The sequence below is a fragment of the Colletotrichum fioriniae genome (assembly GCF_027942845.1).
Source record: "Colletotrichum fioriniae strain IMI 355084 chromosome Unknown scaffold_2, whole genome shotgun sequence".
In the NCBI taxonomy this organism is placed as follows: domain Eukaryota; kingdom Fungi; phylum Ascomycota; class Sordariomycetes; order Glomerellales; family Glomerellaceae; genus Colletotrichum; species Colletotrichum fioriniae.
This window is the reverse complement of record NW_027076838.1, coordinates 3,840,706-3,865,264: the sequence shown is the minus strand read 5'-3', so window position 1 is coordinate 3,865,264 and position 24,559 is coordinate 3,840,706. Positions and strand designations below refer to the sequence as shown.

Sequence of the window (24,559 nt, the reverse complement as noted above, 5' to 3'; positions counted from 1 at the left end):
TTGCTTTTAGTTACGGTTTCTGGAAGAACACCAAGCATTGTATGGTTATTATGATCATGATGTATAACAGTAATGAAGCTGCCAAAAGGCTGTAAATCAAATGCATATTTGCAACGCAAATCGGAAAAGCTCAAGTGATACAATTGGGAATGAAGTCAGAGGCTTGAGTAAAAGCATTGCAAGATACCTTGGGAAAAGAACTTATGTTCTCCATCACGGAGTACAAAAGATCAGCCACCTGAGATGCGTTGCTATTGCATTCAAAAAGAAGTACCTAGACCTCAAACAAAAGAAAAAGCTCAGTCACAGAACGCATTGTAGCACATAAAGTCAGATTTGTTTAGCAAGGTAATCGGACTGTAATATTACTTCTCAAGAAGTACTTCTGAATAGCACCTTCGACTCTTCCTCCCGTTCTTGTAACGATATGAAATCCGCCAACGCCTCGCTTTTGAATCGATCCAATCCGCCGTCTAATCTATAATGCGCATGCCATGATACAAGAAAAGAGGATAATCAAAGAAGAAAAAACAAGATCAAGAAACGCCCTCAAGTAGCAGGCTGATAAACATCAGCAACAAACCGATCGCCCAACACCTCCCTAGCATCCCGACCCAACACCTCGCTCAAATTATTCAAGAAATCGTCAACGGCCCTCGGGCGAGCGCACGCAAACACAAGAGCGCCATCCTCGATGCTCTTGGCCAGCTTCTCCCCTGACGCCAGCCTCGAGCATCGCATCCTGCGCCCTCCTCTTCTCCTTGTTACTCCCCGTCAGCCTCAAGATGTCGAGGATTCCTGCCTCGCTTGCTTCCTGCACCGCTTCGCGCACGAGAGACTCGTCGGCCGCCTTGAAGCCGGCGAAGAGGCTAATCGCGGGACCCTTGGCGGACTTGTCGCCCGAGGAACGAAGACGCTGGAGACGGTTCTGGAGGAGGCCGCGGACGGGAGCCATGCCGGATCCCGTCGTGAAGACGATCATGGGCTTGTCCTGGTTCTCGGCCATGGCCTGCAGGTGCGATGAAGGGCGGATCTTGCAGGTTGCTGCACCAAACGTCTCGAAGCAGTTGAGATACTTGTCCGAGAATCTGCCGTTGGGGTGGTGCTGTACCAGAAGATCCATGGTGTTTCCATTCTTTTGCTTCGTCCTCGAACCATCGGAGGCGATGGAGTATTCCCTAGGCTGGATCGTAGGCATCGCGTTACACAGCGCATCCAGCGTCACGGACTGTCTCCAGTTGGCAGGAATCTGGTGGACCACATTCTCGATAGGGACCTTGGCCAGGGTCTCGGGCTGAGGAAGAGACAGCCACTCTGCCCACTGCGTGGACTTGAAGGGCTGATCCAAGTCCGCAAACCGCTGGAAGAACTCTCCCACGGTAGGCTCACCGGGAAGACTCAGCCGCTCGTCAGCCTGCACGCCGAGAGCGCCCAGGACGCGCGACACCTTGTTCTGGGAGTTTGGCGGCAGAATCCAGACGCTGCCCATGGTGGGGTACTCGCGATCGCCCAGGTCGAGGGTGACCCTCTTCATGCCGTCCGCAGCGGTCCCCAAGACAGGCTGTCCGACGACCTTGGCCTGAAACCACGGACGGGTGTCAAAAGGTCTGACCGGGCGAGCGGTCCGCTGCAAGTCACTCATATCGCTCTCATCTTGTGGCGGGCTCGACTTTTGGAGCCCCGCGAGAACCTGATCGAAGAACTGGCCGAGGACGGACCAGGGAGGGTTCTCTGTCGCGGTGTCGGCCTCGCGCATGCCAATGAGCCTCTGGGCGTCTCCTTTGCTTAGGAGCTCCTCAATGTCCATGGCGGCCTGGTTGTATGTGTCGGCGTACTCCAGTGAGCCGTTTGCAAAGATGGCATACTGGCACGAGATGGCCTTGGGATTCCTCGCCAGCGCGTCGGCGAAGGCCTTGCCATTCTGCGGAATCTCACCACGACCTGTCGTGCTGGCTACGATGACCAGCACGTCATCGGGCTCAACCATGGAGATGGGCAGGGCATTGAGCGTGCACGGCACCACGACGGACCCCAACTTGGGGTTGATGTCGCAAGCGTGCTGTAGCTGCGCGCACAGCCTCTTGCAGAGCTTGATCGCGACGTTGCCCGAGCTGCAGAATCCGATGTAGATCCTGCGCCCGGGCCCCCGGGGGCTCAACGGCGTCAGGGGCGTGGTGGGCCTGAATACCTGCTGCTGCTGCTGCGAGGGCGGAGGAGGGATGGGGAGAAAGGTCGACGGGGAGGAGGCGGTGCCGAAGGGGGAGACTGGCGTGACGGGCCTCGTGAGGGAGATGGACGGCACCACGGGAATGGAGATGTTGAGCTTCGTGTCCGAGGCGTAGTGGTGAGAAGGCCGCGCCGCGGGGCGGGCCTGTCGTTGCCGGCGCCAGGCCTTGATGGGATCTTGGGCGTGGCGGCAGATCAAGGGCTTCGGCTGGTAGTTTGGCGAGCCGCCGCGGTGCCAGATGGGGATGATGGACCCTTGAGGCGGCGCCAGCCAGTACGGGTCAGAGGGGAGGCGGAAGCCGTTGTTCATGAGGTGCTCGTCATCGAACTGGGCGAATTGCTCGGCCGCGCCAAGGGAATCTGACATTCGGACACCCGCCTGAGCGAAGGACCAGTATGTGGCGTAGTTGAGCTCGAGCTGCGCGCGGGACTAATCGTGAACGTTAGCAGATGCATCTCAGATGTAGGCAATATGCAAGAGATGCTTACCAACACCGCTAGACGCTCGTAGTCTGGGAGGTCATCTACATCGCCGTCGACCAAGCCAATCGCCCTGGCAACCTGCGGAAGCGCGTTGTAGCGGAAGGAATCTGCGAGATTGCGAACACCGATCTCGGCATCCATAAACCTGCGTTTGCTTTGTCAGTGATTGTAATTCTTGCAAGTCAGATAAGCTAAACTCACCATCCAATAAAGGGCGCCGCGGTGTATTGCACGCCGCCGATGCTGAAGCCAAGGCGGCTGAGTGCCGGCGCAGGAACCCAACGCAGGCCAAGGGTCTCGAGCTCGGGGTGCTTGGGATGGCGGATATGCACCAGAGGGAATGCGTCCTTGGGGAGCTCAGTGATGACGGGCTCTTCTCCCTCAGCCATGGTGACGAGAGGGAGCAGATCCCATTGTGAGCGGAAGCGTGGCGGCGTCCAGCCGAGTTCGATGATGGCGTTTGTGAGTTCCACGTTGGCGGGGTCTCCGAGGATTGTGCCGTTTGATTGTTGGTACTTTATCCGTGTTAGTCAATTTGCTCGGTTCTCATATGAGAGGGGAGAAAGACTTACCCCTGCAAAGGACAAGAGTTGTGAGTTCCAGATCATGGGTCCGCGGCTGTCAATGTCTCTGGGAGGGAAGACGAAGACTGTCGGGTTGATTTCACCCGAGTTATATGCCACTCTCAAGTTCTCAATGAGAGTCTCGGCCATCTTTTTGCTTGTTCGAACATGTCTCAGGTCGCATAGCCTTTCAATAACTATTAGTAAAATAACTCAATATCAGACTTAGGTTTTGAGAATCATACCTCAAGTTGCTATACTCTGATCGCATGATGCATTTCCGAGCATGTTTCCAAGCCGTCCGGAGACCGAACTCGAGTTCTTCAAAAGTTTGTGTCCACAGGCCACCCACCAAGCCAACCGTTGCTGCCGGTGGCGCCTCTGATCCGCATTCGGACGCCGTTGTGAACTTGCCCTCTGTCGAGTTCTTTTGGATCTCCTGCAGAACCTCGTGTGCCCGGTGGTGAAGTTGCTCCGTGTCAATGAGACCGTCCTTGTACATTTGCTGAAGGAAGTCGAGCGCATCCTCGCGGACTTGGGCGTATGACTGATTCCGGCCAACACGCTCCTCGTCCATGTGCGTCATCCGACCGGACTGGCAAAACTTTGTTGTGCAGCCCGTTGAAGATAGAGAAGGGTATTGTGAGCGGATGTTGGCGAACTCTTGTTCCGCTGAGATTTGCCGCGGCGGCTGGGCGAGTGTGCCTTGAAGGAACGGGCACGCCATTTTGTTGTGTGTGAGTGCGTGTAAGTATGTAAGTTGAGATTGGTAAGACAGGGATATCCGACCGGGGAAGTCGAATAAAACTTCGTCTTTTCCCCAAAGACTTTGAGGATACAGAACCCAAAGAGGCTTAAAGCATAGAGGTGAGAATAAGGTATAATAACTTTAGTGCGTCTGTAGATCGGTGTTATTCCAAGTGCGAGTCAGAGTGGAGTCTTTGAGTGAAAATTGGTGATGGCGGCATCGGCATCCAAGCGAATGACTAAGTTTAAGCGCCAGTGTCAGTGGTTGATGATCTTACAGACGGGGAAAGCCAAAAAAGAGTGGACGAACCCTCCAACTTTATAACACTCCAATGTAAAACAAAGGGAATAAAGGACATTAAACTCCAGACCGAAGAAATCTTAGGATGACTTAGTGTTTTGGAGAGAGCTGAGCCCTGCCGTGGACGCCCATCTTGCCAGGTTTGGCTCTGCATCACCGTCTGATATTGGACACACCGGTTCCCCTTCCTTCTGGAGCAGCCACATGGGCCCGCTCCCCTCCAACAGGATGATTTGCACATCAGTCAACCTCGTGCTCGAGGTAATACACCACAACCACCACTATGTGGTGAGGAGGGGTGGTACAGCCTGTCTCAGGCAGGCTGGTGCAACTTCCACTGCTGAATGGCTGAATCCATTGGCAAGGGGTGGTTATCGAGAAATGTTGTTCAGCCCCCCAATAAAGGGGTAAGCTTGTATGGTTCCCAAAGCCACCGCAATGTCAACACTTGTTCGTTTACGAAGCATGGGGAATTTTCACACGAGGCAGTAAACGGGCATGGGCTTTTACCAAAGTGGGGGATGACGGCGATGAGAGCGTCCTAGCGCTGCCATGCCATCTGACATGGAGGGTTGTCCTCGGGACCGATGTTGTTAGCTGACCGAAATATTGTTGGTGAGGAGGCTGAGTTGAGTAATCTCTCACTTCTCACTTACCTTACAACATGCACGGCCGTTTCCCGCTCAAGTTAACCTTTTCCCAAACAAACGGCTTCAATAGTCGATGAGGGGTCTGTCTCTCTGTCTGGTTTTTGGTTTGTGTTCTCTCCCTTACTCTCTCTCCCAAACCTCGGCCCAAGGACCAGTTACACGGTACCGATCCATCGGAGTACACAGACGTACGGCACCGATTGATTAATTATCTGTAGATCACGATCCGCGACAATATACGCACGAAATGACACAAAGTTGGCTAATGGGTACAACTGACGGCTGACTGCAGCTTGCTTTCTGCGAATGATTGGCAACTTCAGAGTTGCATTTGGGCGTCAGTCGGCAAACTCGAAGGAGTGTATCCTCCGGACCAACACTCAGCCGTGCTGAGTGAGGCGATTCACACCCACTAGTCGTGAAATGTCTCCCATTCGGCGTTAGGCGCGGATGCATCACGAGACCATTGGGCCTCATCCGCCAAGTGTGTGTGTATTATGTGTGTGCCTGCCTCGTCTGTCTCGTCTGTCATACGGCGTAATTTATTGCCAATTTCTCCGCGGCCGAATCTTGCGCACACAACTCGCGTGGCTCGCCAACGCCATTGCATGAGATTCTTCAAGCCATGGCTGCCTTTCAAGATCTCAGCCAGGCCTGGACATTCAGCCCGTTTAACCCCCGTCATGGCTAATCCTGACCTTCCATCGTTGAAACTAACGATTTCGAAATGTAACAGAAACCCTTTTGGAATGTTCTATCGCGTCCGTGGCGTTGTCTCTATTCGGATCCCGGGTTACGAATTTCGTCCCGGAGGGCCACGAGGAGAGGATAGAAGAATGTGGGAATACAAGACTACAGTAAATATAGTGAGGCGCTGATCTAGAAGGTCTCGAGGTGGACGAGGACGGGCTATTGAACGTGAATATCGCGTGGAGACCACGCCTTCTCGCCCTCACTTGTTCGCCTTCTTTCGCAGCTGGAGCCGAGGTGGCTGAGATTCATTGATTCAAGACAGGAGAAAGAAACGAGGCAAAACCTGAACCCATCTCCTCCTTGTTCCTGAGGCGTTCGCCTCAACTTTTCAGCAGCGCCCTCTGGAAGACCACATGGCAAATAAGTTAAAACAACAATTTAAAAATTGGGGCGCGTTTCGTGTGACGTTGCGAATTGTGGATTTTTTTCTAGAACCAGAGTGAAGCCGCTTCCAGTATCAACTCATTCGGTCGCGAAAAAAGGGTGTCGTTCTCTCTTTCTCTAACATGACATCAAATTGCGTGAAACCAAGCTCGAGATGTCAAGGCGGTGGCACAGCATGAAGATGGCCCGCCCCGCCCGGATGAGATCTGCAATACCGAGCCTGACAGCAAGCAGACCCGGGTTTTCTTGCAGGACAAATCCGCAGTCGGCGGGCCTCGAAAGTCTGCCTTCCGTATTTTGCTGGTGCTTCCAGGTAAATTGTTTGGTGCTGTTGGAGCGTTTCGGCCGATGACCGGCGGCGGTGCAGCTTGACGTGCTGCTGCTACTGCTGCATCGTTGGAAGAGGCTTTCCGAAGCGGTGCGACATCGCCAAGGCTGCAATGGAGAGCTTCCAGAGGTGAATGACACTCGTCACGTCGTAGATGTGCAGCAAAAATGCTCGAGGTTCTTGGCTCTCAGCAGCAGCCGAGGAACTCCTCCATCATTGGTGTGATTTGGGTTGGACGCCAGCGAATTCAAAGTGGTGTTACCGGTACGTCTGTTGCTGTTAGCGGGATGGTTCACAGACTAGGGAGATCGACACGCGCGGACTGCTGACTAGCTTAGGCACGCAGGGCAGTGTCTGCTTTGGCCATTGCTGGATCGCAAGTTTTTGGGCGTTCACGTTGGTTGCGGTCAACGTAGAAATCATCAGAATGCCCCATGTGATGTAATCTGAGCAAATGATAATGATGTGAGAGGAAGACACGAAAACGAACGACAGAAATCTTGTCGAACGTGGCTTGTGCGGCAACTTTCTGATTCATCCTCGCGGACAAGTCATGCCATCGTCCGGTTCGGCTGGATTTCACCAAGGAATGCAAATTTTTGACGAAAAAAAGACGTGAGTTTGCAAGCCTGAGTCTACTAGTTCTATCCAAAATTCCCAACTTTTACTCTGTTCACAGTTAGCGACGTGGTCTTGACGGGCACCTGCAAAGATGAGGTAGGTGATTTAAGCTACGAACCCATTTCGATCGTTCCGGGGGGCTTCGACGTGATGTCGTATGTGCAGCGGGCGACGCCGTCAACCTCGTTGATGATACGGGTCGAGATCTGAAGGGCAAGAAGTCAGCATCATGAATAGCGAGGAGCAGGAGCTAGTCATACTCTCTTAAGGAGGTTGAAGTCGAACTCATAAGGCTCTGCGGACATGAAGTCCAGGGTCTTGACGGCGCGGAGACTAAGACCTAAAGTCAGCTGATTGATCGAGAGAGATGGCCAGGGAGGCGAGAAGGTTTGCTAGCAAGAGAGGCTTTGGTGATGGCAACTTACATGATAATGTAGCTGGAAGACATTTCAGTTTAGCACATGACCTATTGACTGATACAATATTTCGAGGGCTTACCCGTAAACCTAGAAAAAGTTAGTCATCTGCAAGATCTGCATATCAGAAGGGAGGGACATACTCTGGCATCACCTTGAACTCCAACAGCTACAGAGAAATCATTCGTTAGTAGCGGAACTAGGCGTTGTGACAGGTTTTGAACGTTGAACAGCCCGGTGACGTACCCTTGTTGGAATCCACAGCAGCATACGCTTGAGACATCTACATATTGGTCAGAAATTGTCCCGGAGAACTCGAAGGTTTGACACTCACCTCATTGTAGATTCCGGCTTCCTTGATCATGGAAATGAAGATGTTGTCGGCAGCACGGGCAATGGCGACTCTCTCGGGCGTTACCTCTCCAATAATGCGGATAGCAATCTCACTGGTGTTAGACTAGCTACGTGTTGTATAGCTGGCGATCTGGTACTTACACCGGGGCCGGGGAACGGGTGACGCATGACAAGATCCTGGTGGATGCCCAGTTGTCTGCCGAACTCTCTAACCTCATCCTTGAACTGTTTGTGGGAGTCAGTATGGGACGTAAAAAACACTCTAAACGAGAGCAAAAATGCAGTGAAAGTGCGACGTAGTTTCGTGTCGGCCAAATAGACACAACCCCGCTTTGGGTACATGTCCTACTGTCATCCGAGTGTGACAGATCACAGGATGAGGACGGAAGAGGATTTGGGGAAACGAACCAATTCTCTGAGGGGCTCGATGAGTTTGAGCTGTACGAAAGTTAGCTGAAGTAAACAACCAGAGGACAAGAAGCAGGCACGGAGGCGGTGTAGTCCAGCAATCAGGGATGAGGAATATTCTCTTCCCAAAAATAATGGCTTCTCCAGGAGAATTCTTACCTTCATCTTCTCGGGAAGTCCACCGGTGTTGTGGTGAGATTTGATAGTCGCACTGGGTCCCTTGAAGGAGAGGGACTCGATAAGATCGGGGTAGAGTGTACCCTGGAGGAACCAAGTGATGGGTCCGGCATTCTCGGTGTTCTCGGCCTCCTTCTCCAGTCTCAGTGCCTCCTTCTCGAAAAGGTCAATGAAGGTTGCGCCGATGCTGCTATCGTATTAGAAAGGTCGACACGTATTCTCAGACATACTGACATCTTGCGCTTCTTCTCGGGCTCGGTGACGCCCTTCAGGCGACCAAGGAACAGGTCAGCTCCGTCGGCGACGGTGAGGTTGATTCCAAGGTGCTTCTCGAGAGTCTCCTTAACTTGCTCGCACTCGTTGAGACGCATGACGCCTGTCATAATGAACTTAGTAAGCTATTCTGCGCCGTATGTGACGGCGGCTTGCTTACCGTTGTCGACGAGGATAGCGTGGAAGCGGTCGCCTGATGAAAGATTAGCATCTCCAGAACTTTTTCTATGGAAAATGAAACCATACCAATAGCTTCCTTCATCAGCTTGGCTGCGACAGTGGAGTCGACACCTCCAGAGACGGCGCCGATGACCTGTGCCTTGTCGCCGACAAGGTGTCTAATGCGGATGATCTCCTTCTGGATGAAGTCCTCCATAACCCAGTTGGGTCTGGCACCGCTGATATCGACGGCAAAGTTCTTCAGGATCTCAGTACCGCGAGGTGTCTAAGTTGCCAAGTCAGTATGCGTTCGTGTCATCAAAACTGTACGGGCGGCGTCTGAGCCGGCGGTTCTCCATAATAATCAACGGCCCCACAATAGGCGCCTTGCCGATGGCCGGTATAAGATCGCCGCACTCGACAAGGAAGACGTCCTCGTGCTGAGTGGATTGTCGGGAGTAATTCTCAACTTACGTGCTCCTGCGAAGAGTTAGTTATGTTCTTCCAGAGTTTTAGGAGAATCAAGTGGGACTAACCAGCTCAGGGTGGAATTGAACGCCTGTGGGATTCAGAGTATTCAGTCAGTCAAAATAAAAAGTGTGCTAACAGTGACAATCGGTAGAACAAGATCGCGTGAATCTTTCAAAAACTGCACAAAGTCGAAGGTTGATCGAGAACAACATACCGTAAATTGGCTTGGTCTGGTGGGCGATTCCGGCATACTCAGAGTTCGCAGTGCTCGCAACGACGGTGAATCCTTCGGGAAGGGCCACCAACTGTATTGATATTAGACAAAATGGCTTTGAAACTGCGAAGTGCTCTCTATTGAGGTTGGTGTACCTTGTCAAAGTGACTCATGTATGCTATCGCGAAAGTTAGTTTTCGCCAACAGAGTATTAGGGGAGTTCAGAAACATATGGAGACTCACCTTGCATTGTCTCTCCCAGACCAGCGAAGAGGCGGTCAGTGTGGGAGTTGCCGGAGTTGAGGATAGTGACATCGGCATGACCGTACTCTGTATATCGGACGGGTTAGAATGTCGTTTCTTTGATACGACTGGTTCCCCCAAAAGTGACTGACCTCGGGCTTCACCGCGAGCTACGTTCTTGGAGTTGATTCTCCAGGCAAGTTCCTGCACATAGTCAGCTGGCTGATCGTCTCGACAGAATGTAACGTCGTAATCTTGGTGTAGGGCGAGAAAGCGGCTTCGTGCAGTCGAAAGCAAGGGGGATGTATCGGATCGCGCATTACCTGGCAACCGTAGCTACAGACATGAATGAGTACATATTTCCGCTACGAAGGTGTTGGCTGACATACCAGATACCCAGAATGGGAACACCGAGATCAAAGATCGCGGGGTCGACGTCTTTACAGTATCAGAAAGAGCTCTACTCTACTTGCTCAAAGAGTTTCCTTACGAGGAGAGTCTTGGTCGTAGACAGACGAGGGACCGCCGGACAACACGATACCCTTGGGCTTGAAAGGAAGATCCGCCAGCTTGGTTGTGCAAGGCAGCATCTCAGCGTAGACCTTGAGGGATCTCAGACGACGGAGGATGAGATGGCTAGTTTGGGAACCAAAGTCGAGAACGAGAATGGTCTGGAATGCAGTTTGTCAGCTCTCCGAATTGGAAATGGCGTTTGTGACCCCCAATAGCTTTGACTGTATCGACATCGTTGGCGCCCGGTGACTCGTATGTTGTGACTGCGGGGAGGATCGTGAGTTCGAGTGGACGGGTTCGATAAGCGGGAGCCGTGTGCTAAAACTCGTCGCGTGACTGAGTGGACGAGCTCTAGTGTCGGGAAAGTTCTTCGAACTCGGTTGACTACTGCGTTTTCGACTCCTCTGGTATGACTCCCAGTACGCCCTTCAGCTCTATTAAACCCGCCCACGGAGCAATAATCGTGATCCGAGGCGGTCGCGGGGCATGTCGGTTGGCGAAATCGAATCAATGCAGAGTTATACGAGGCTATAAGGATTCGGGAGGTCGAGTTCGTGGGTTCTAGCACTTTTTCGAGGCAATGGGTGGTCGTGTCGGTGATCGCGATGTGTTGTGGGCAGCGGGTTCCACACAGTCAAAGTTCCTGGAGGTCGCATTGGGGGCATTGACGAGGGCGAAGGGAATAGACGTACGTCAAACATGTTGTGAGGCGCCTCGGCCTCGGCTTCAATAGCGCTCGCCATCTTGAAATGCTTGCTTGCTGGAGAATGAGAATATGCGTGTTGTTGGCGGTCGTGTGATTTCCGGCGAGAGAAAAAACGAAGGCGGAGGGGAAAAAAGTTTTGGTAAGAGTCAATCAATCGACCCGGCACGGCACACCTGCGCATGGCGGGGGCGGGGCACTTTTCTGTCCCTTATCTTATCGCGCCAGGGGTCCACCTCAGCCACATTACAGCTCCAGCCACTTCCTCGCACTCTATTGGTGTTCAGTAACAATGAATTCAAGCAGTCGAAGAAGCTGAGATGTGTATGTTTGTATATGTATTCATAGTGATATTTTCCTCATACATATCAAGTAGAATTATTAAGCTCAAGTAGAAAGACTCGAAACGTAGTGAAATGAAACGTCACTTTCAGATACCTACCTCAGGGCAAATACTATTAAGGGCACTGGACTGGTCCCAATCCAGCAAGGATGATGTCATTCATCGCTCCAGTGACATCGCCAAACCCGCCGAAATTTGAGGTTTCTCTCAAAGACATGAGCATTGGTTCTCATCGATATTTTGGTCAACATACGTGAGATCATTACAAAATGTATGAGATCTACGCTGTGAGTACATCCTACCTGGCGTCGTCGAGCCCTTACGCCGACTAACATATCCAGGCTGGTGCTGCGGCAGCGTTCACAGTTGACTGTCTGGTCTACCCTCTAGACACCATCAAGACCAGATATCAGAGCCAAGACTTTATCAAGACGTATGCCTCGACATCAGGGAGCAAAGCGCCCCTCTTCCGGGGCCTCTACCAGGGCATTGGGAGTGTGGTGCTGGCCACATTGCCGGCAGGTAAGTACACCCGAAATTTCACTCAGGCCCTTACAGACCACGGCAAAATTCGGTATGAATGGTGCTGATAAGCTTGCAAACTTGCCAGCGGGAATATTCTTCGCCACGTATGAGAGCATGAAGAAGACAATCTCTAGCACGGCCTTGCTCCCTCAACCGTTTGTACATGCCTCGGCCTCAGCCATCGCAGAGATGGGCTCATGCCTGGTTCTCGCACCCGCAGAAGTCATTAAACAAAATGCGCAAATGTTACGAAAGCAAGACAACAGCAGCAACGGTACCAGACGATCAACATCACTTGAGGCTCTGCGACAAGTCACAAGTTCCGGGGCGCAAAGACGTCTCTTCTCCGGCTACACAGCCCTTGTCGCGCGCAACCTCCCCTTTACCGCGATTCAATTCCCCATCTTTGAGTACGTGCGAAACACAGTCTGGACCTCGAGGTCGCAAGGGAGGGCAGAGGGCGAAGAACAAGGACTCGTAGAGACGGCCGTGGTCACAGGGACCAGCGCGGGCGCAGCGGGCGCGTTTGCGGCTTTCATCACTACGCCGAGCGACGTCGTCAAGACGCGGATGATGCTGAGCGCGGGAGAAGCCGGCGATAAGAGCCACAGCACTTCTCCGCCCTCACATGCTGAGAAATCGGCGAGCCCTGAGCCGAAGCGCGGCAGCTTGGAGGTGACGCGGGACGTGTATCGACGACACGGCGTGCGCGGCTTGTTCCGCGGTGGAGGGTTGCGTGCCGTGTGGACGGCAGTCGGCAGCGGTCTCTACCTGGGCACGTACGAAATGTCAAAGGTCTGGCTTACTCGGGGCAAGGACGAATCGGAAGTTGTCGGGGGGCTGTAGAATGGGCGGAAGAAAAGCAGCAGCAGAAAACGTGCATATGTGAGATTATCGGGGGTGCATTTTGAGAGAGATAACAACCGGCGGTGACGGCGGCAGGAACCTAAGAAAGTTTGCTGTCAGTGTATCTATCCGGATACGTGTATCTATAGAATTGGGCTTCTCTTATCAGCATCAACTTATCAAGGGGCGGCAATGAAATGAGATGCATAGAGGGGAGCCGTTCCGAAGGTCACGTCGTGCCAAATCGTCTGGTTGTTGTTGAAAGTCGCCAATTTGGAAGAGGGAGACAAGTTGAAGCGACCTGAGTGAGTAAGGCAAGAAAAAGTTCTCCGAAACACGGCCTGGACCATTGACACCACCTCGAGGCCTCAAGGCCCCACGGCTCAATCCCATGTTGCCGCATTGATGGGGTGGATATTTGCCCGCCGGCGCGTTGATGCCGGGATACGTCAGCCTGCCGCTGGGAAAAGTTGTCGGCCAATAGTTTCGGTCTGATAGAGCACAAGTTGCAACTCTGTCGGCCCCTAAAAGTCAGAATGCAGAAGTGAAGGCAAAGAGAGAGAACTGTTGGCAAATGGCACATACGCACCCTGATGGCTCCCGCAAACTTTTGCTTCTTCTCCTCTTTCTCTCATTAATTGACCAACGTTGCCAAACCATCCCATCCGCCTCATCCTTTTTGTTAGCCCTACGGCTAGACGTTTTTGGTCGTTCATGGCCCCGGTGTAGCGTCAGTGAAGAATGCGGGGGAAACCGCTGCTCCAACTCATCGTTTGGCTTTCATTCTAAAGCAACACCACCACCAGAAACAGCCAGGCTTGGTCATCCGTTCTTCAGAGACGGGCGAGCCATCCTTTGTCGTTAGCCCCGAGTTTCTGGCGATTTTCTGGCCCCAAAATCCTAAGTCTATGCTCAACACTCCATGTTCTTTTTTCCCTTTCTTTGGTGCTCCTATTGCGCTTCTGCATTGACAGTTAGTAAAGGTAACTCAAGAGTTCCGTATCTTTGTGTAACTCAACTCCCTTACCTCGCTGTTTTCTCCAGAATGACGTGCCAATAAAATTAAAATTCTAAAAAAGCCAAAGTCCAAGTCTCAAGAGGCGCATTGCGCATCATATCCAAAATTACACACGTCTCTGGCATCAGAACCACATCCGATTGCGCAATCCCTCCAAACTGGTGCGCTCCTTTCGCCCATCGGTACCGTGCTCCGTACCGAACCGCACCATCCATGGCTGTCCCATGCTTGCATGCTCCCCCCTACTGCAAGGCATGTGTGTGGCATGCAAACGTCCGGGAAATTCTTTTTTTCCCTTCTCTTTTTTCTTGAGATGATCCATATCTTGGGTTAGCCCGCCGTGCCCGCCTGGCAGCCCACCCAGGTCGCAGATTTGCTACCTATGCAAAGTCCAGTCCCATGCAAAGCCCAGAAAAAGGGGTCCCTGAGAGTGAGCATGGTAGAGGGATGAACACCGCTTCTTTGACCGGCACACCGGGTTGGTCAGCTGCACTTGACTCGCACCGAGTCGCTCGACGGTGTGTAAGGTGTTAGTCGCTCCCGACCCACCTGGGCTTGGGTTAGGCAATCCCGTGTCGAAAAGACGTTTCCTCGACGCCCCCTGCCCGACACGTCCCTGACTCTGAATGGTGTGCTGTGCTGTGCTGTTCTTATATTTCAGACTCGACGCTCATTTCGTCTTTTTGTCTTTTCGCTTTTCAGATGTTTGTCGTCTTCTTGTCCCACATATCGAAAGCACCATAACATAGCCTCAGCTTGTGCCGAACTTGAGTCTGCCGCTTACACCACTCGTTGCTTCACCACACATCGTCTTCAGGCCGTCTTCAGGTAACCTTTAAGCGCACTCGAGAATACCTTGACCAACAGCTCAGAATCGCCCGGGCTCCCCAACCAGACATAATCACGTAGCATTGCTCCGGATTATCATCATGACTGCCGTCGTGACCACAGCCCCATTGGGCGTCGACCTTCTGGCCCAGAGCATCAAGGAGAACACAGCCATAAACATTGCTGAAGTCGACATCAACAACACGGACAGATTCCTCGTCCACTCTCCCTACACAGAACCAGAGCACTTGCTAGACCTCGAGACCCTGGATGATGAGAACGCCCTCCTCGCCAGGGCGTTGTCTCAGATGGAGTGCCTCCGCGCGGACTACGCCACGGCCGGCTACGTTGAATCCTTCAATTGGGACCAAGTTCTCGACGAGCTCAGGCGCCTCGTTCAATCCACTGGGAAAACATTCAAGGAAACTTCCTTTTACATTGTGGCATTCCGCTCAACGATCCCGCCATCGACCATCTATGAAGATCTCGGCGTTTTGGACAAGGCCGCGCACGCCGAGGCCAACCAATTCGGGGGCTTCTTGAAGTAAGAAAAAGAACGAGGAAATAGAGACAAAGAAGGACAAGAGACTAACTCGCCCGCAGATATTGGTTCGGAAGTCCCGACTCAGAAGGAAGAAACTTGGCAACGTGCGTCTGGAGGTCGAGACCAGATGCCGTCAAAGCCGGCCACGGTCAAGCTCATCGCCGGGCAAGTCGTGCAACAGCGTCCATGTACTCATTCTGGAAGATTGATCGTCACCGCCTAATCGTTCGTGACGGAGCCGAAAGCTGGGAGATTGTCGATTGGGTTGACTGAGAGCACCCTCCCTCAGACGTACGGGCAGGTAAAACAAAAGTGACTATTTGCGGCGTTTGGTAATTTGGGTAAATGTCGCCATCGGGCTGGTAAATGAGCAATGAGACACCACAAACAGAGCGTATGGAACGCGGCATAAGAGGGTATGACATGGGCGCACTTGAATACTTTAGCATTATACAGCCAAGACATCACTGGCTTTTCCTCCATAGACAGCGTAATAGACAAACGCATAGACGCCATCGCACCGTACCTATCCTACACTTGCATTCAAGTGATGGCCATGCTGAAAATCATTCTGGATGCTAGAGCGAAAGACGAGGGGATGGTGAATACTGAGGCAGGCGAGAGAGCTCGGACTCCCAGAGGGCGCTGAATCACGGCCGCGATGTACCATTTTCATTTTATCGACATGTACAACTCGACATGGCCACATAACACCCCTCGAGTGATATCGCAAAATGATGCTCAGGAGCAGGAGAGTCGAATGGGCCAGGTTCTGAAGAGAAAGATGGAAGGAGGGAAGCGTAGGACGACGAGATGAGACGACGTTGAATTTAAACTCGACTTGAGTGCTTTCGGCGTGGGGGCAATGAGTGGGATGCCCTCCCATTCAGGACGTGGCGTGTGGAATCTGTTACGGATCACCGTGGGAGAGAAAGACGGCGGTGTGGGTCCGTGGACGGCCGGTCCGGAGGGGGTGAACTTAACGGAGCTTGAGGGGGTGGACATATCACATGACCTTTCTCCAGTGAACTCTGCCGCCTGACACCGCCCGACAGCCCACAATCCCTCCCACAATTCGTTGTAGCGAAAAGTTCGATATTTCGCAACACGACGAGACGACTGCCGCCCCCCTCCTCGAATTCCGACCGCCAAGTTAACGCGACACCAACGATCCCGCAGCCGCAGACTCAAACCAGGTCACCGAATTTTTGAACCTGCACGAATCTCTCCGATCGTATCGCAAATATGGGTGACGTTATCAAGGAGGTGCCGCTCACGGCGGTCCGCGTTGAGGCCCTTGTGAGTACTGCCCGAATTCTGCCCCACCTCTCCTCACATTGGGGCTTCATGCTGCAGTGCAGTTATGATGGGAGGGAGGGATGTATGAAAGATACGTGGATGTCGTTAACCTCAGATGTGCTTTTAGGTGGTGATGAAAATCGTCAAGCATGGCTCTTCGACCTTCCCCACGACCGCCACCGGTTCCATCGTCGGCATGGACGCCGACGGTCTCCTCGAGATCACAAACACCTTCCAGTTCCCCACGGTCGACGTCGCAAGCACCGACAGCCACCAGAACAGCCACCAGAACGATGCCTCAGCGCTCGCCGCCGCCGCTCCTCGCCAGAAGGCCAACATTGTCTACCAGAACGACATGATCAAGCACTTGAAGGAGGTCAACGTCGACGCTAACAACGTCGGCTGGTACACCAGCGCTGCCATGGGCAACTTCGTCAACCTTAGCTTCATCGAGAACCAGTACCACTACCAGAAGGACAACGAGCGGACAGTGGCCCTCGTCCACGACGTCAGCCGCAGCTCCCAGGGCTCCCTGAGCTTGCGCGCTTTCAAGCTCACCCCGTCATTCATGGCCGCATACAAGGAGGGCAAGTTCACGACCGAGAGGTATGTGTAGACTGTCATGGGACTACGTTTGCCGATACTGACATGACAACCTGCAGCCTGAAAGCATCCAAGCTCACCTTCAAGGACATTCTCGCCGAGCTCCCCGTCGAGATTCACAACACCCACCTCCTGACCTCGTTCCTGCACCAGCTTCCCGGCCTCCCCGAGCAGGACAAGATCGAGTCGCCCAACTCCCTGTCGGATCTGCGCGACGACCCCCTCAAGCAGCAGCTCCACCCCTCGGTCGAGAATCTCGACCTCTCGATAGACCCCTTCCTCGAGAAGACGTGCGACCTCCTGCTCGAGAGCATCGAGTCCCACTACACCGACCTCAACAACTTCCAGTTCTACCAGCGCCAGCTCGGTCGCGAGCAGGCCAAGATCACGCAGTGGCAGACCAAGCGCAAGGCGGAGAACGCGGCGCGCGCGGCGGCCAAGCAGGCGCCGCTGCCCGAGGACGAGTGGCAGAGGCTGTTCAAGCTGCCCCAGGAGCCCAGCCGGTTGGAGGGCATGTTGAACGCGAAGCAGGTGGAGCAGTACAGCAAGCAGGTGGACGGATTCACGGCCAACATCAGCGCCAAGATGTTTGCCGTCAGGGAGAACCTGCTGCCCAAGCGAGCTTAGATGGACGCTTAAGGCAGGCTCGGTCGGGCCATTTTGTTTCGCCTCTCCGCGAATTTGGACGAATGAGGAAATCGGACATATTGTACGCGTGAGACGATGAAAGGGGAGTGCAGTGCAGAGCAGAGGAGGAGAGCAGAGTCAAGGCGAACGAGGGCAGACACAAAAAGGAGAGGAATTACCTTAGAGAACAGGTGTTCTGGGAATGATGAATGATCTGGGGCAGCGGATCAAAGCATTCGAAACGGCGTTACGGTAATTAGTCCCAGGCAGTGTGTACTGAGTCGATATTCGATGTCTTTTCTTGCATTCCAGAGCGACGGGCTTTCCTCCCTGGGCCGCGGTATATTTCGGGCATACTACTGTCAACGGCCGACGTCGACTGAAGTCTTGCAAGTAAAGGGGTACGTTGAAGCTGTGAGGCAGTCACAAGATGAGACGAGACGAGGCTGTCGTGGTATGGACATTGCATATCGCGGACTGGGGGCTGTCATTCGGCCTGGGAGATGATACACCTGGACATACGAGTAAAAGATCAAGTAGTGGATTATCGAGTGCGTTTATCAGTGGTAACATAAAGTAGTAGTACGTGGCCAGACGATGAAGCTCTACCGAGCTAGACCTGCCCGCGGATACTCGTCCGTCAAGTAGGTTGAAGATGGAACCAAACAAGTTGAACAGCAAAGATGAAGTATCCGTATATGTCGCCGGGCAAGTCAGCTTGAGACGCTTCGGTCCCAAACATCATCCCGATTATCGTCCCTGACCCATGCTATGTATCGGCGACAGAGTGTACTTTTGACTGGTCCATATTAGCTTTGACAGCCCTGTCTTGTATGATTCGTCTGGTCCTATTGAGGATACTGCCAAAGACAGTCCATGGGACGTTGGGGACTCGGGAGGGAGAGGTCGACAACAAGGCACCCGAAGACTGAAGTGAGGTACGTGGTGCGTCTGTGTTCCCCGAGGGCGATGGTAGTGGGGCACCAAATCGAGGGGTTTCACGCCAAAAGAAGTCTAGCGCAAGAAAACGGTAAAACAAGGGGAAACAAAAAAAAAGGTCGACCTCTCAGATTGAGTCTCGGCGGCACGCCTGGCGCGGGCGGGCGGGCACAAGCGGCTGCCCTGAAGCTGCTGTTGGTAAGAGAGGGAAAAAAAATTGGGATGTCAATGAGGGGCACATTTCCGTAGGTATTTTTCAGAGGTGCCCGTCTTCTCCCCCATCAGGGTAGGTACCTGCTCCCCATCAGAACTGCATGTACCTTTGCCGCCCACCTTGTGCCGATTGAGCGAGGCAAATGTACCTTTTCCCACTGAATTCACTCACACTGACAGACAGACAGTAAGGTATTTTCTTTCTAAATTACCCGACCTAACCTTACCTTACCTTACGTGCTTACCTCCGAGCATGTCGGTCCCGGCCTACGGGGTGCTCTGAGCTTTTGCAGTTGTGTTTCCGAGTGGCAACGTAATAAAGACCTTCCTTGGACTGAGGTGTGAGGTGAGCTACCAGAGGTACCTACTCAAGGGACCTAGGTAGAGCTCACATTCCAGAGCTTGCTCCCTTAGGTCTAGCCCTCCCTTTCCCTTCCATGTGCGCCGCCCTTTGTGGCTTATCAAAAATGGGAGCTTCGAATGGAAGGGTAGGTACCTTAGGGGAAAATGCAAAACGCCAATTGAACGACGTTGGATGAGACAGGAGTCGGTATCTTGGGCCAGACAATGACTGACACCTCAGCCAATGCCTTAACCAGTGACAGAGGACCGGAGAGAAAAGTCTGGCAGAAAAAAAGCACGAAAAGAAAAAGTACCGGGGAATGGAAGCCGAGCTATCTGATTCGTATCCGTACCTTAGCTACGGCATGGTAGGGTAGGTACATTGCCCCTCCTCTTTTGCCTCCCTTCACCGCATGGAAATGGTCTGAGAGAAGCTCAAAAGGGAAGTGTTCTGGGGCCCTTGAGAAAGTCTGATTGTCAGATATGTGACGGAGGGAATGTACCTCTGTTGCATTGTTGGACCCGAGTTATGGGGAGGGATAGTAGTCAGTCAGTCAGTGTCGGAGCTATCATCAGCCGAGGGGCATGTCCGTCTTTTCCACCTCAGTAATACCTGGTGTGCTTGGGTTGTGAACAGCAGTGATGGACAGATAGCATGTACCTCTTGCTATCGTAGGTATTGTATCAGCTCAGAAAGTCTCGCGGAGCCATGACCAGCAGACTGAGCAAGAGTGACCAGTAGAGCAGCATGGTGTGTCCACCGTCGAGGACGAGGTGCCCAGACAACGACCAGACACTGGCAAAACCCCACCCCGCCTGCCACACCTCGAGACTTCAATTGGAAGTCACGGCCAGAGCATCCTGCCCATCAAGTTGAGGTTTTTGCCCCGCCTCAGGCTTCAGGTGGGCTGCTGGCCTGCTGCAAAGGCAGGAAGTCTCCGTCCCCCAGTCACTTTTTTTTTACCCCTCCTTCCATCACTGGCCACTTACGGATACCTCAGTCTGAACTTGTGAACTTGTGAAGTAGGTACGGATACCATGTAGAGACAAGTACCCTTTTTTATCACCGTACCTTACGCCGCGCTTCGCCGACACACAGCAACACCAAGAAGGCAAAAAAGGCAAGAAGGAGGTACCTTTTGTTGACACAGCAGGAGCAGCAGAGATTTCTCACCTACCTTACCTCAGGGCAGTCTGGATTCCCGACATCTCATCCCTCGCATCCCGCATCCCTCCCACTTCTGGCACTCCTTCCACTCAGGCACTCACACACACACACACCGCCCTGCCTTCCTGCCGTCCCTGTCCGTGTCTGAACCCCTCCAGAGTCCAAAAGCCTTTTTTTTTTTACTTCTTCTACCTGCCCTCCCCCCGCCAACAACCTTTTGAATCTTCTCCTCTTGCTCTCCTTCTTCATCCTCTCTTCTTCTCTTCTTCCTCTTCTATACCCCCCTTCCTCTCCCCCCAAACTACCTTTTACCATCACCACAAACTTCACAATGGCTGCCCCCGCCAACAAGTTCAAGGTCGCTGACCTGTCCCTTGCCGCCTTCGGCCGCAAGGAGATCGAGCTCGCCGAGAACGAGATGCCCGGTCTTATGCAGACTCGCGCCAAGTACGCTGCCGACCAGCCCCTCAAGGGTGCCCGTATCGCCGGTTGCTTGCACATGACCATCCAGACCGCCGTCCTCATCGAGACCCTCACTGCTCTCGGTGCTGAGGTTACCTGGACTTCCTGCAACATCTTCTCCACCCAGGACCACGCCGCTGCTGCCATTGCCGCTGCCGGTGTTCCCGTCTTCGCCTGGAAGGGTGAGACCGAGGAGGAGTACAACTGGTGCTTGGAGCAGCAGCTGTCCGCCTTCAAGGATGGCCAGAAGCTCAACCTCATCCTCGACGACGGTGGTGACCTGACCCACCTCGTCCACGAGAAGTACCCCGAGATGCTCAAGGGCTGCTACGGTGTCTCTGAGGAGACCACCACCGGTGTCCACCACCTCTACAAGATGCTCAAGGACGGCAAGCTCCTTGTCCCCTCCATCAACGTCAACGACTCCGTCACAAAGTCCAAGTTTGACAACCTGTACGGCTGCCGCGAGTCCCTCATTGACGGAATCAAGCGTGCTACCGATGTCATGGTTGCCGGCAAGATCGCCGTCGTCGCTGGTTTCGGTGATGTCGGCAAGGGCTGCGCCCAGGCCCTGCACACCATGGGTGCTCGTGTCATTGTTACCGAGATTGACCCCATCAACGCCCTCCAGGCCGCCATGGCCGGCTACGAGGTCACCACCATGGAGAAGGCCGCTCCCCGCGGTCAGATCTTCGTCACCACCACTGGCTGCCGTGATATCCTTACTGGCGCTCACTTCGACGTCATGCCCAACGATGCCATTGTCTGCAGTACGTTCCACCACCCCCCATCTCTAGATATCAAGCCACTAACCCCATCCCTCCAGACATTGGTCACTTCGACATCGAGATCGACGTCGCCTGGCTCAAGGCCAACGCCCAGAGCGTCCAGAACATCAAGCCCCAGGTCGACCGCTTCCTGATGAAGAACGGCCGCCACATCATCCTCCTTGCCGAGGGTCGTCTGGTCAACCTTGGCTGTGCCACCGGCCACTCCTCCTTCGTCATGTCCTGCTCCTTCACCAACCAGGTCCTTGCCCAGATCATGCTGTACAAGTCCGGTGACGCCGCCTGGGGCCAGAAGTACGTTGAGTTCGCCAAGGCTGGCAAGCTCGACGTCGGTGTCTACGTCCTCCCCAAGGTCCTTGACGAGGAGGTCGCCAGACTCCACCTGTCCCACGTCAACGTTGAGCTCACCGAGCTCACCAAGACCCAGGCTGACTACCTCAGCATCACCGTTGAGGGTCCCTACAAGAGCGACATCTACCGCTACTAAGCGGCCTCCTCTTTGTATCATCCAATCTTTTAGCGACTGGATTTCTTCAACATTCCGACTAATGACTTCAACGAGCGTACACCATAACATTTGGCAATGTGTGTTCTCAACAGCATGACTTGCATGACACATCTGGGAAGGGAATCTCGGCTGGGGGCGGTTACGGGCTGGAAACTCTAAAAGCTTGGGGGGCCTGGCTGCGAGATTTTTCAACAAAAAAAAGGCGTTGGCTTGTGAATAGTGATTCCCCAGACCATGGCATCTGTATTTTGCTTTCTTCGGCCCGACTCTTGGGGAGCGGGAAAAAAATAAGGGACTCAACCCCCGGACATGGGATTAGGGGTTATGGGTAGACAACTCGACGACTAGGGCCCGTCAACCGCGGTCCGCATAGATGAATATATGCGTCTTTCGAGCAATAACCATTGTGATTTGTGCCTGTTGACTTGTGCCCTCGCACTGTCTAATTCTCGCCACTTTCATGCCGAGATCTATGCGTGAATCTGTATGCCGACTTCATGTTGGTGATACCGATACGAATTGAATGCAACCGCTACATGATCTGGTATATCCTAGTCATTCCTGCCATGAAATTCCAGACGTCAATCCATCATTCCTTATGTCTTCTGATCTGTCAAATTCCCCTTCTCGCTATGAAGCCTACCTCCATGTACTGAGTGCTGTTTGGGGGCTGAATTTGGGTCCAACGAAGACACATCAAGATGTTAGTGCAGAATAGATGTGTCTAATCCTGTCATAAGCTATCGTCCTTGTCACAACCCAACCGCGTCAGTCGTCAATAGTGCAGTCTTTCGCCCTGTACGTAGTCCAAATCACATTTCTCGTGTAACCTCCAAGGCCACAGACGACCTCATCACGTCACTTGCCACATATCTCTAAAATTGGAAACCTCTACCAAAAGACCGTTTACTACCTCCTTCACCAACCCTAAGCAACTAGCCCCTTTTGCTCAACAACAACACTATCCAACTTCCCCTCCGTCACCGCCCTCCTAACGTTCCCAATGGCCCACTTCTCCATCTTGACGCTCGTCTCGAGCGTCCAGGTGCCCATGTGCGGGACGATGAGCACGTTGGGGTTCGCGAGCAGACCCGGGTGGACCTCGGGCTCGTTCTCAAAGACGTCGAGACCCGCACTGGCGACTTTTCCGGAATCGAGGGCCGATACGAGGGCGGCTTCGTCGATGACGGCGCCGCGGGCCGTGTTGACTATCACGACGCCGGGTTTCATGAGGGCGAATTGGGGGGTTGAGATTATGTGCCGGGTGTGAGCCTGGGGTTTTTTTTGTTAGTGGGTGACGATGAGGTGTTGGGGGCAGGGGTGAGTGGGTGGCTTGCGTACGTTTAGAGGCAAGTTGAGAGAAATCACATCACTCTCCCTCAACAACGTCTCGAAATCGACATGGCTCGCACCACACTCCTCCTCTAAATGTCCCTCGAGCCTCGTACGGTTGAAATACCGCACCTCCATGCCAAACGCCCTCGCCTTCTTGGCCATATTGCGCCCGATGCCGCCCATCCCGAGGATGCCCAGGATCTTGCCCTGAGGGTCGCGGCCTAAGGGTGGAGGGGGTTGACCTTTCCACTTGCCGTCGCGGATGGAGAGGATGGAGGCGTTGAGGTTGCGGAGGGCGCCGAGGATGAGGAAGATTGCAATGTCTGCTGTTGCGTCGTCGACTGCGGTCGGGGTGTTTGAGACGAGGATTGGGGAGGTGGGGGAGCGGGACGTGCAGGCTGGTATGTCGATTTGGTCGTAGCCGGCGCCTGGTGTTGTTTAGCATGTGGTATCTGGTTTACTGCTACTACTGAGAGATTTGTGATGGGAAATGCGTGATGTCGGGCGTGTTCTGAGCGTGTGAGATGGAAGAAGAGGAGGGAGGCTCACCATTGTGGCAGATGAAGCCTACGCTGGCGGGCAGAGCGGCTATGAGCTCGGCGTCGATGCGGCCGGTGATGTGAACGCTTGCAAAGGTGCGGTAGATTGCCTTTACGCCGTCGAGGGCGCCGGACTTGCACTCCTCAAGGAACTCGGCGCGGTTGGTGGCCTTTGGCTTGATGATTTGGGCGACCTCGGCGAGGGATGCCCAGGTGTCGTGGGCGCTTTGGGGGTTGTGTTTATTAGCTTTGGTTCGGTGCGTCTGGTTGAGATGAGAAAGCGTGATATAGGGGTTTTGGTGGGATGATGTGAAGATGAGGCTGGAGGTTGGTTGAGGATTATGAGACGGGACCGGTGAGGATGGAATGATGAAGAGGGGAGACATACTGCTCGATTTGGCCCAGTTGAAGGACTATGGGTTTCGACATGATTGCAGTGATTGAAGCAATTGACTTGAAATCGACTTCTCTTGAGAAAATTCTGTCCTTTGATGGAATTGCAAACTTGAGTGTGCGAGATGTTGGTTAGCTTCAGATGACGATGTCCATCCCATTACGTCGCTTTCTTCACAGGTCAAAGATCTTCTGAAGCCAAGAGATATCGTGCTGGCGCTTGATGTAAGAGAACAACTCACTAGACTAGTC

General features: G+C 53.4%; 8 protein-coding genes across 8 annotated transcripts; 4 read left to right on the top strand and 4 right to left on the bottom strand.

The window, feature by feature from the left end:
• Nucleotides 1-646: 646 nt before the first annotated feature.
• On the bottom strand, nucleotides 647-3,999 carry N0V96_002859 (uncharacterized protein; the record flags this gene model as incomplete). The annotated part of the gene is made up of 5 exons (XM_053199306.2): nucleotides 647-2,656; nucleotides 2,716-2,854; nucleotides 2,911-3,224; nucleotides 3,282-3,459; nucleotides 3,518-3,999. 5 exons carry the CDS (start codon nucleotides 3,997-3,999, stop codon nucleotides 647-649), a joined length of 3,123 nt encoding a protein of 1,040 aa, XP_053043245.2.
• A 3,167-nt stretch (nucleotides 4,000-7,166) lies between these two features.
• Nucleotides 7,167-11,027, bottom strand: GUA1 (GMP synthase (glutamine-hydrolyzing); the record flags this gene model as incomplete). Its single annotated transcript, XM_065756645.1, has 24 exons — nucleotides 7,167-7,262; nucleotides 7,317-7,389; nucleotides 7,482-7,493; nucleotides 7,555-7,562; nucleotides 7,616-7,641; nucleotides 7,719-7,755; nucleotides 7,807-7,914; nucleotides 7,968-8,051; nucleotides 8,235-8,264; nucleotides 8,394-8,598; nucleotides 8,646-8,787; nucleotides 8,845-8,877; nucleotides 8,931-9,129; nucleotides 9,318-9,323; nucleotides 9,380-9,402; nucleotides 9,529-9,619; nucleotides 9,684-9,706; nucleotides 9,772-9,858; nucleotides 9,924-9,975; nucleotides 10,095-10,107; nucleotides 10,161-10,209; nucleotides 10,262-10,442; nucleotides 10,507-10,602; nucleotides 10,977-11,027. The coding sequence occupies 24 exons, from the start codon at nucleotides 11,025-11,027 to the stop codon at nucleotides 7,167-7,169; spliced, it is 1,725 nt and encodes a 574-aa protein (XP_065615014.1).
• A 572-nt stretch (nucleotides 11,028-11,599) lies between these two features.
• On the top strand, nucleotides 11,600-12,701 carry N0V96_002857 (uncharacterized protein; the record flags this gene model as incomplete). The annotated part of the gene is made up of 3 exons (XM_053199304.1): nucleotides 11,600-11,617; nucleotides 11,672-11,852; nucleotides 11,941-12,701. 3 exons carry the CDS (start codon nucleotides 11,600-11,602, stop codon nucleotides 12,699-12,701), a joined length of 960 nt encoding a protein of 319 aa, XP_053043243.1.
• A 1,947-nt stretch (nucleotides 12,702-14,648) lies between these two features.
• Nucleotides 14,649-15,364, top strand: N0V96_002856 (uncharacterized protein; the record flags this gene model as incomplete). Its single annotated transcript, XM_053199303.1, has 2 exons — nucleotides 14,649-15,091; nucleotides 15,151-15,364. 2 exons carry the CDS (start codon nucleotides 14,649-14,651, stop codon nucleotides 15,362-15,364), a joined length of 657 nt encoding a protein of 218 aa, XP_053043242.1.
• Nucleotides 15,365-16,336: 972 nt separating this feature from the next.
• Nucleotides 16,337-17,620, top strand: EIF3H (Eukaryotic translation initiation factor 3 subunit H; the record flags this gene model as incomplete). The annotated part of the gene is made up of 3 exons (XM_053199302.1): nucleotides 16,337-16,390; nucleotides 16,518-16,996; nucleotides 17,053-17,620. The coding sequence occupies 3 exons, from the start codon at nucleotides 16,337-16,339 to the stop codon at nucleotides 17,618-17,620; spliced, it is 1,101 nt and encodes a 366-aa protein (XP_053043241.1).
• Nucleotides 17,621-20,613: 2,993 nt separating this feature from the next.
• On the top strand, nucleotides 20,614-22,019 carry SAH1 (S-adenosyl-L-homocysteine hydrolase; the record flags this gene model as incomplete). The annotated part of the gene is made up of 2 exons (XM_053199301.2): nucleotides 20,614-21,514; nucleotides 21,571-22,019. The coding sequence occupies 2 exons, from the start codon at nucleotides 20,614-20,616 to the stop codon at nucleotides 22,017-22,019; spliced, it is 1,350 nt and encodes a 449-aa protein (XP_053043240.1).
• Nucleotides 22,020-22,967: 948 nt separating this feature from the next.
• GOR1_2 (glyoxylate reductase) lies at nucleotides 22,968-23,270 on the bottom strand (the record flags this gene model as incomplete). The annotated part of the gene is made up of 1 exon (XM_065756644.1): nucleotides 22,968-23,270. One exon carries the CDS (start codon nucleotides 23,268-23,270, stop codon nucleotides 22,968-22,970), a length of 303 nt encoding a protein of 100 aa, XP_065615013.1.
• Nucleotides 23,271-23,327: 57 nt separating this feature from the next.
• Nucleotides 23,328-24,343, bottom strand: GOR1_1 (glyoxylate reductase; the record flags this gene model as incomplete). Its single annotated transcript, XM_053199300.2, has 3 exons — nucleotides 23,328-23,803; nucleotides 23,925-24,139; nucleotides 24,303-24,343. The coding sequence occupies 3 exons, from the start codon at nucleotides 24,341-24,343 to the stop codon at nucleotides 23,328-23,330; spliced, it is 732 nt and encodes a 243-aa protein (XP_053043239.2).
• Nucleotides 24,344-24,559: the final 216 nt, after the last annotated feature.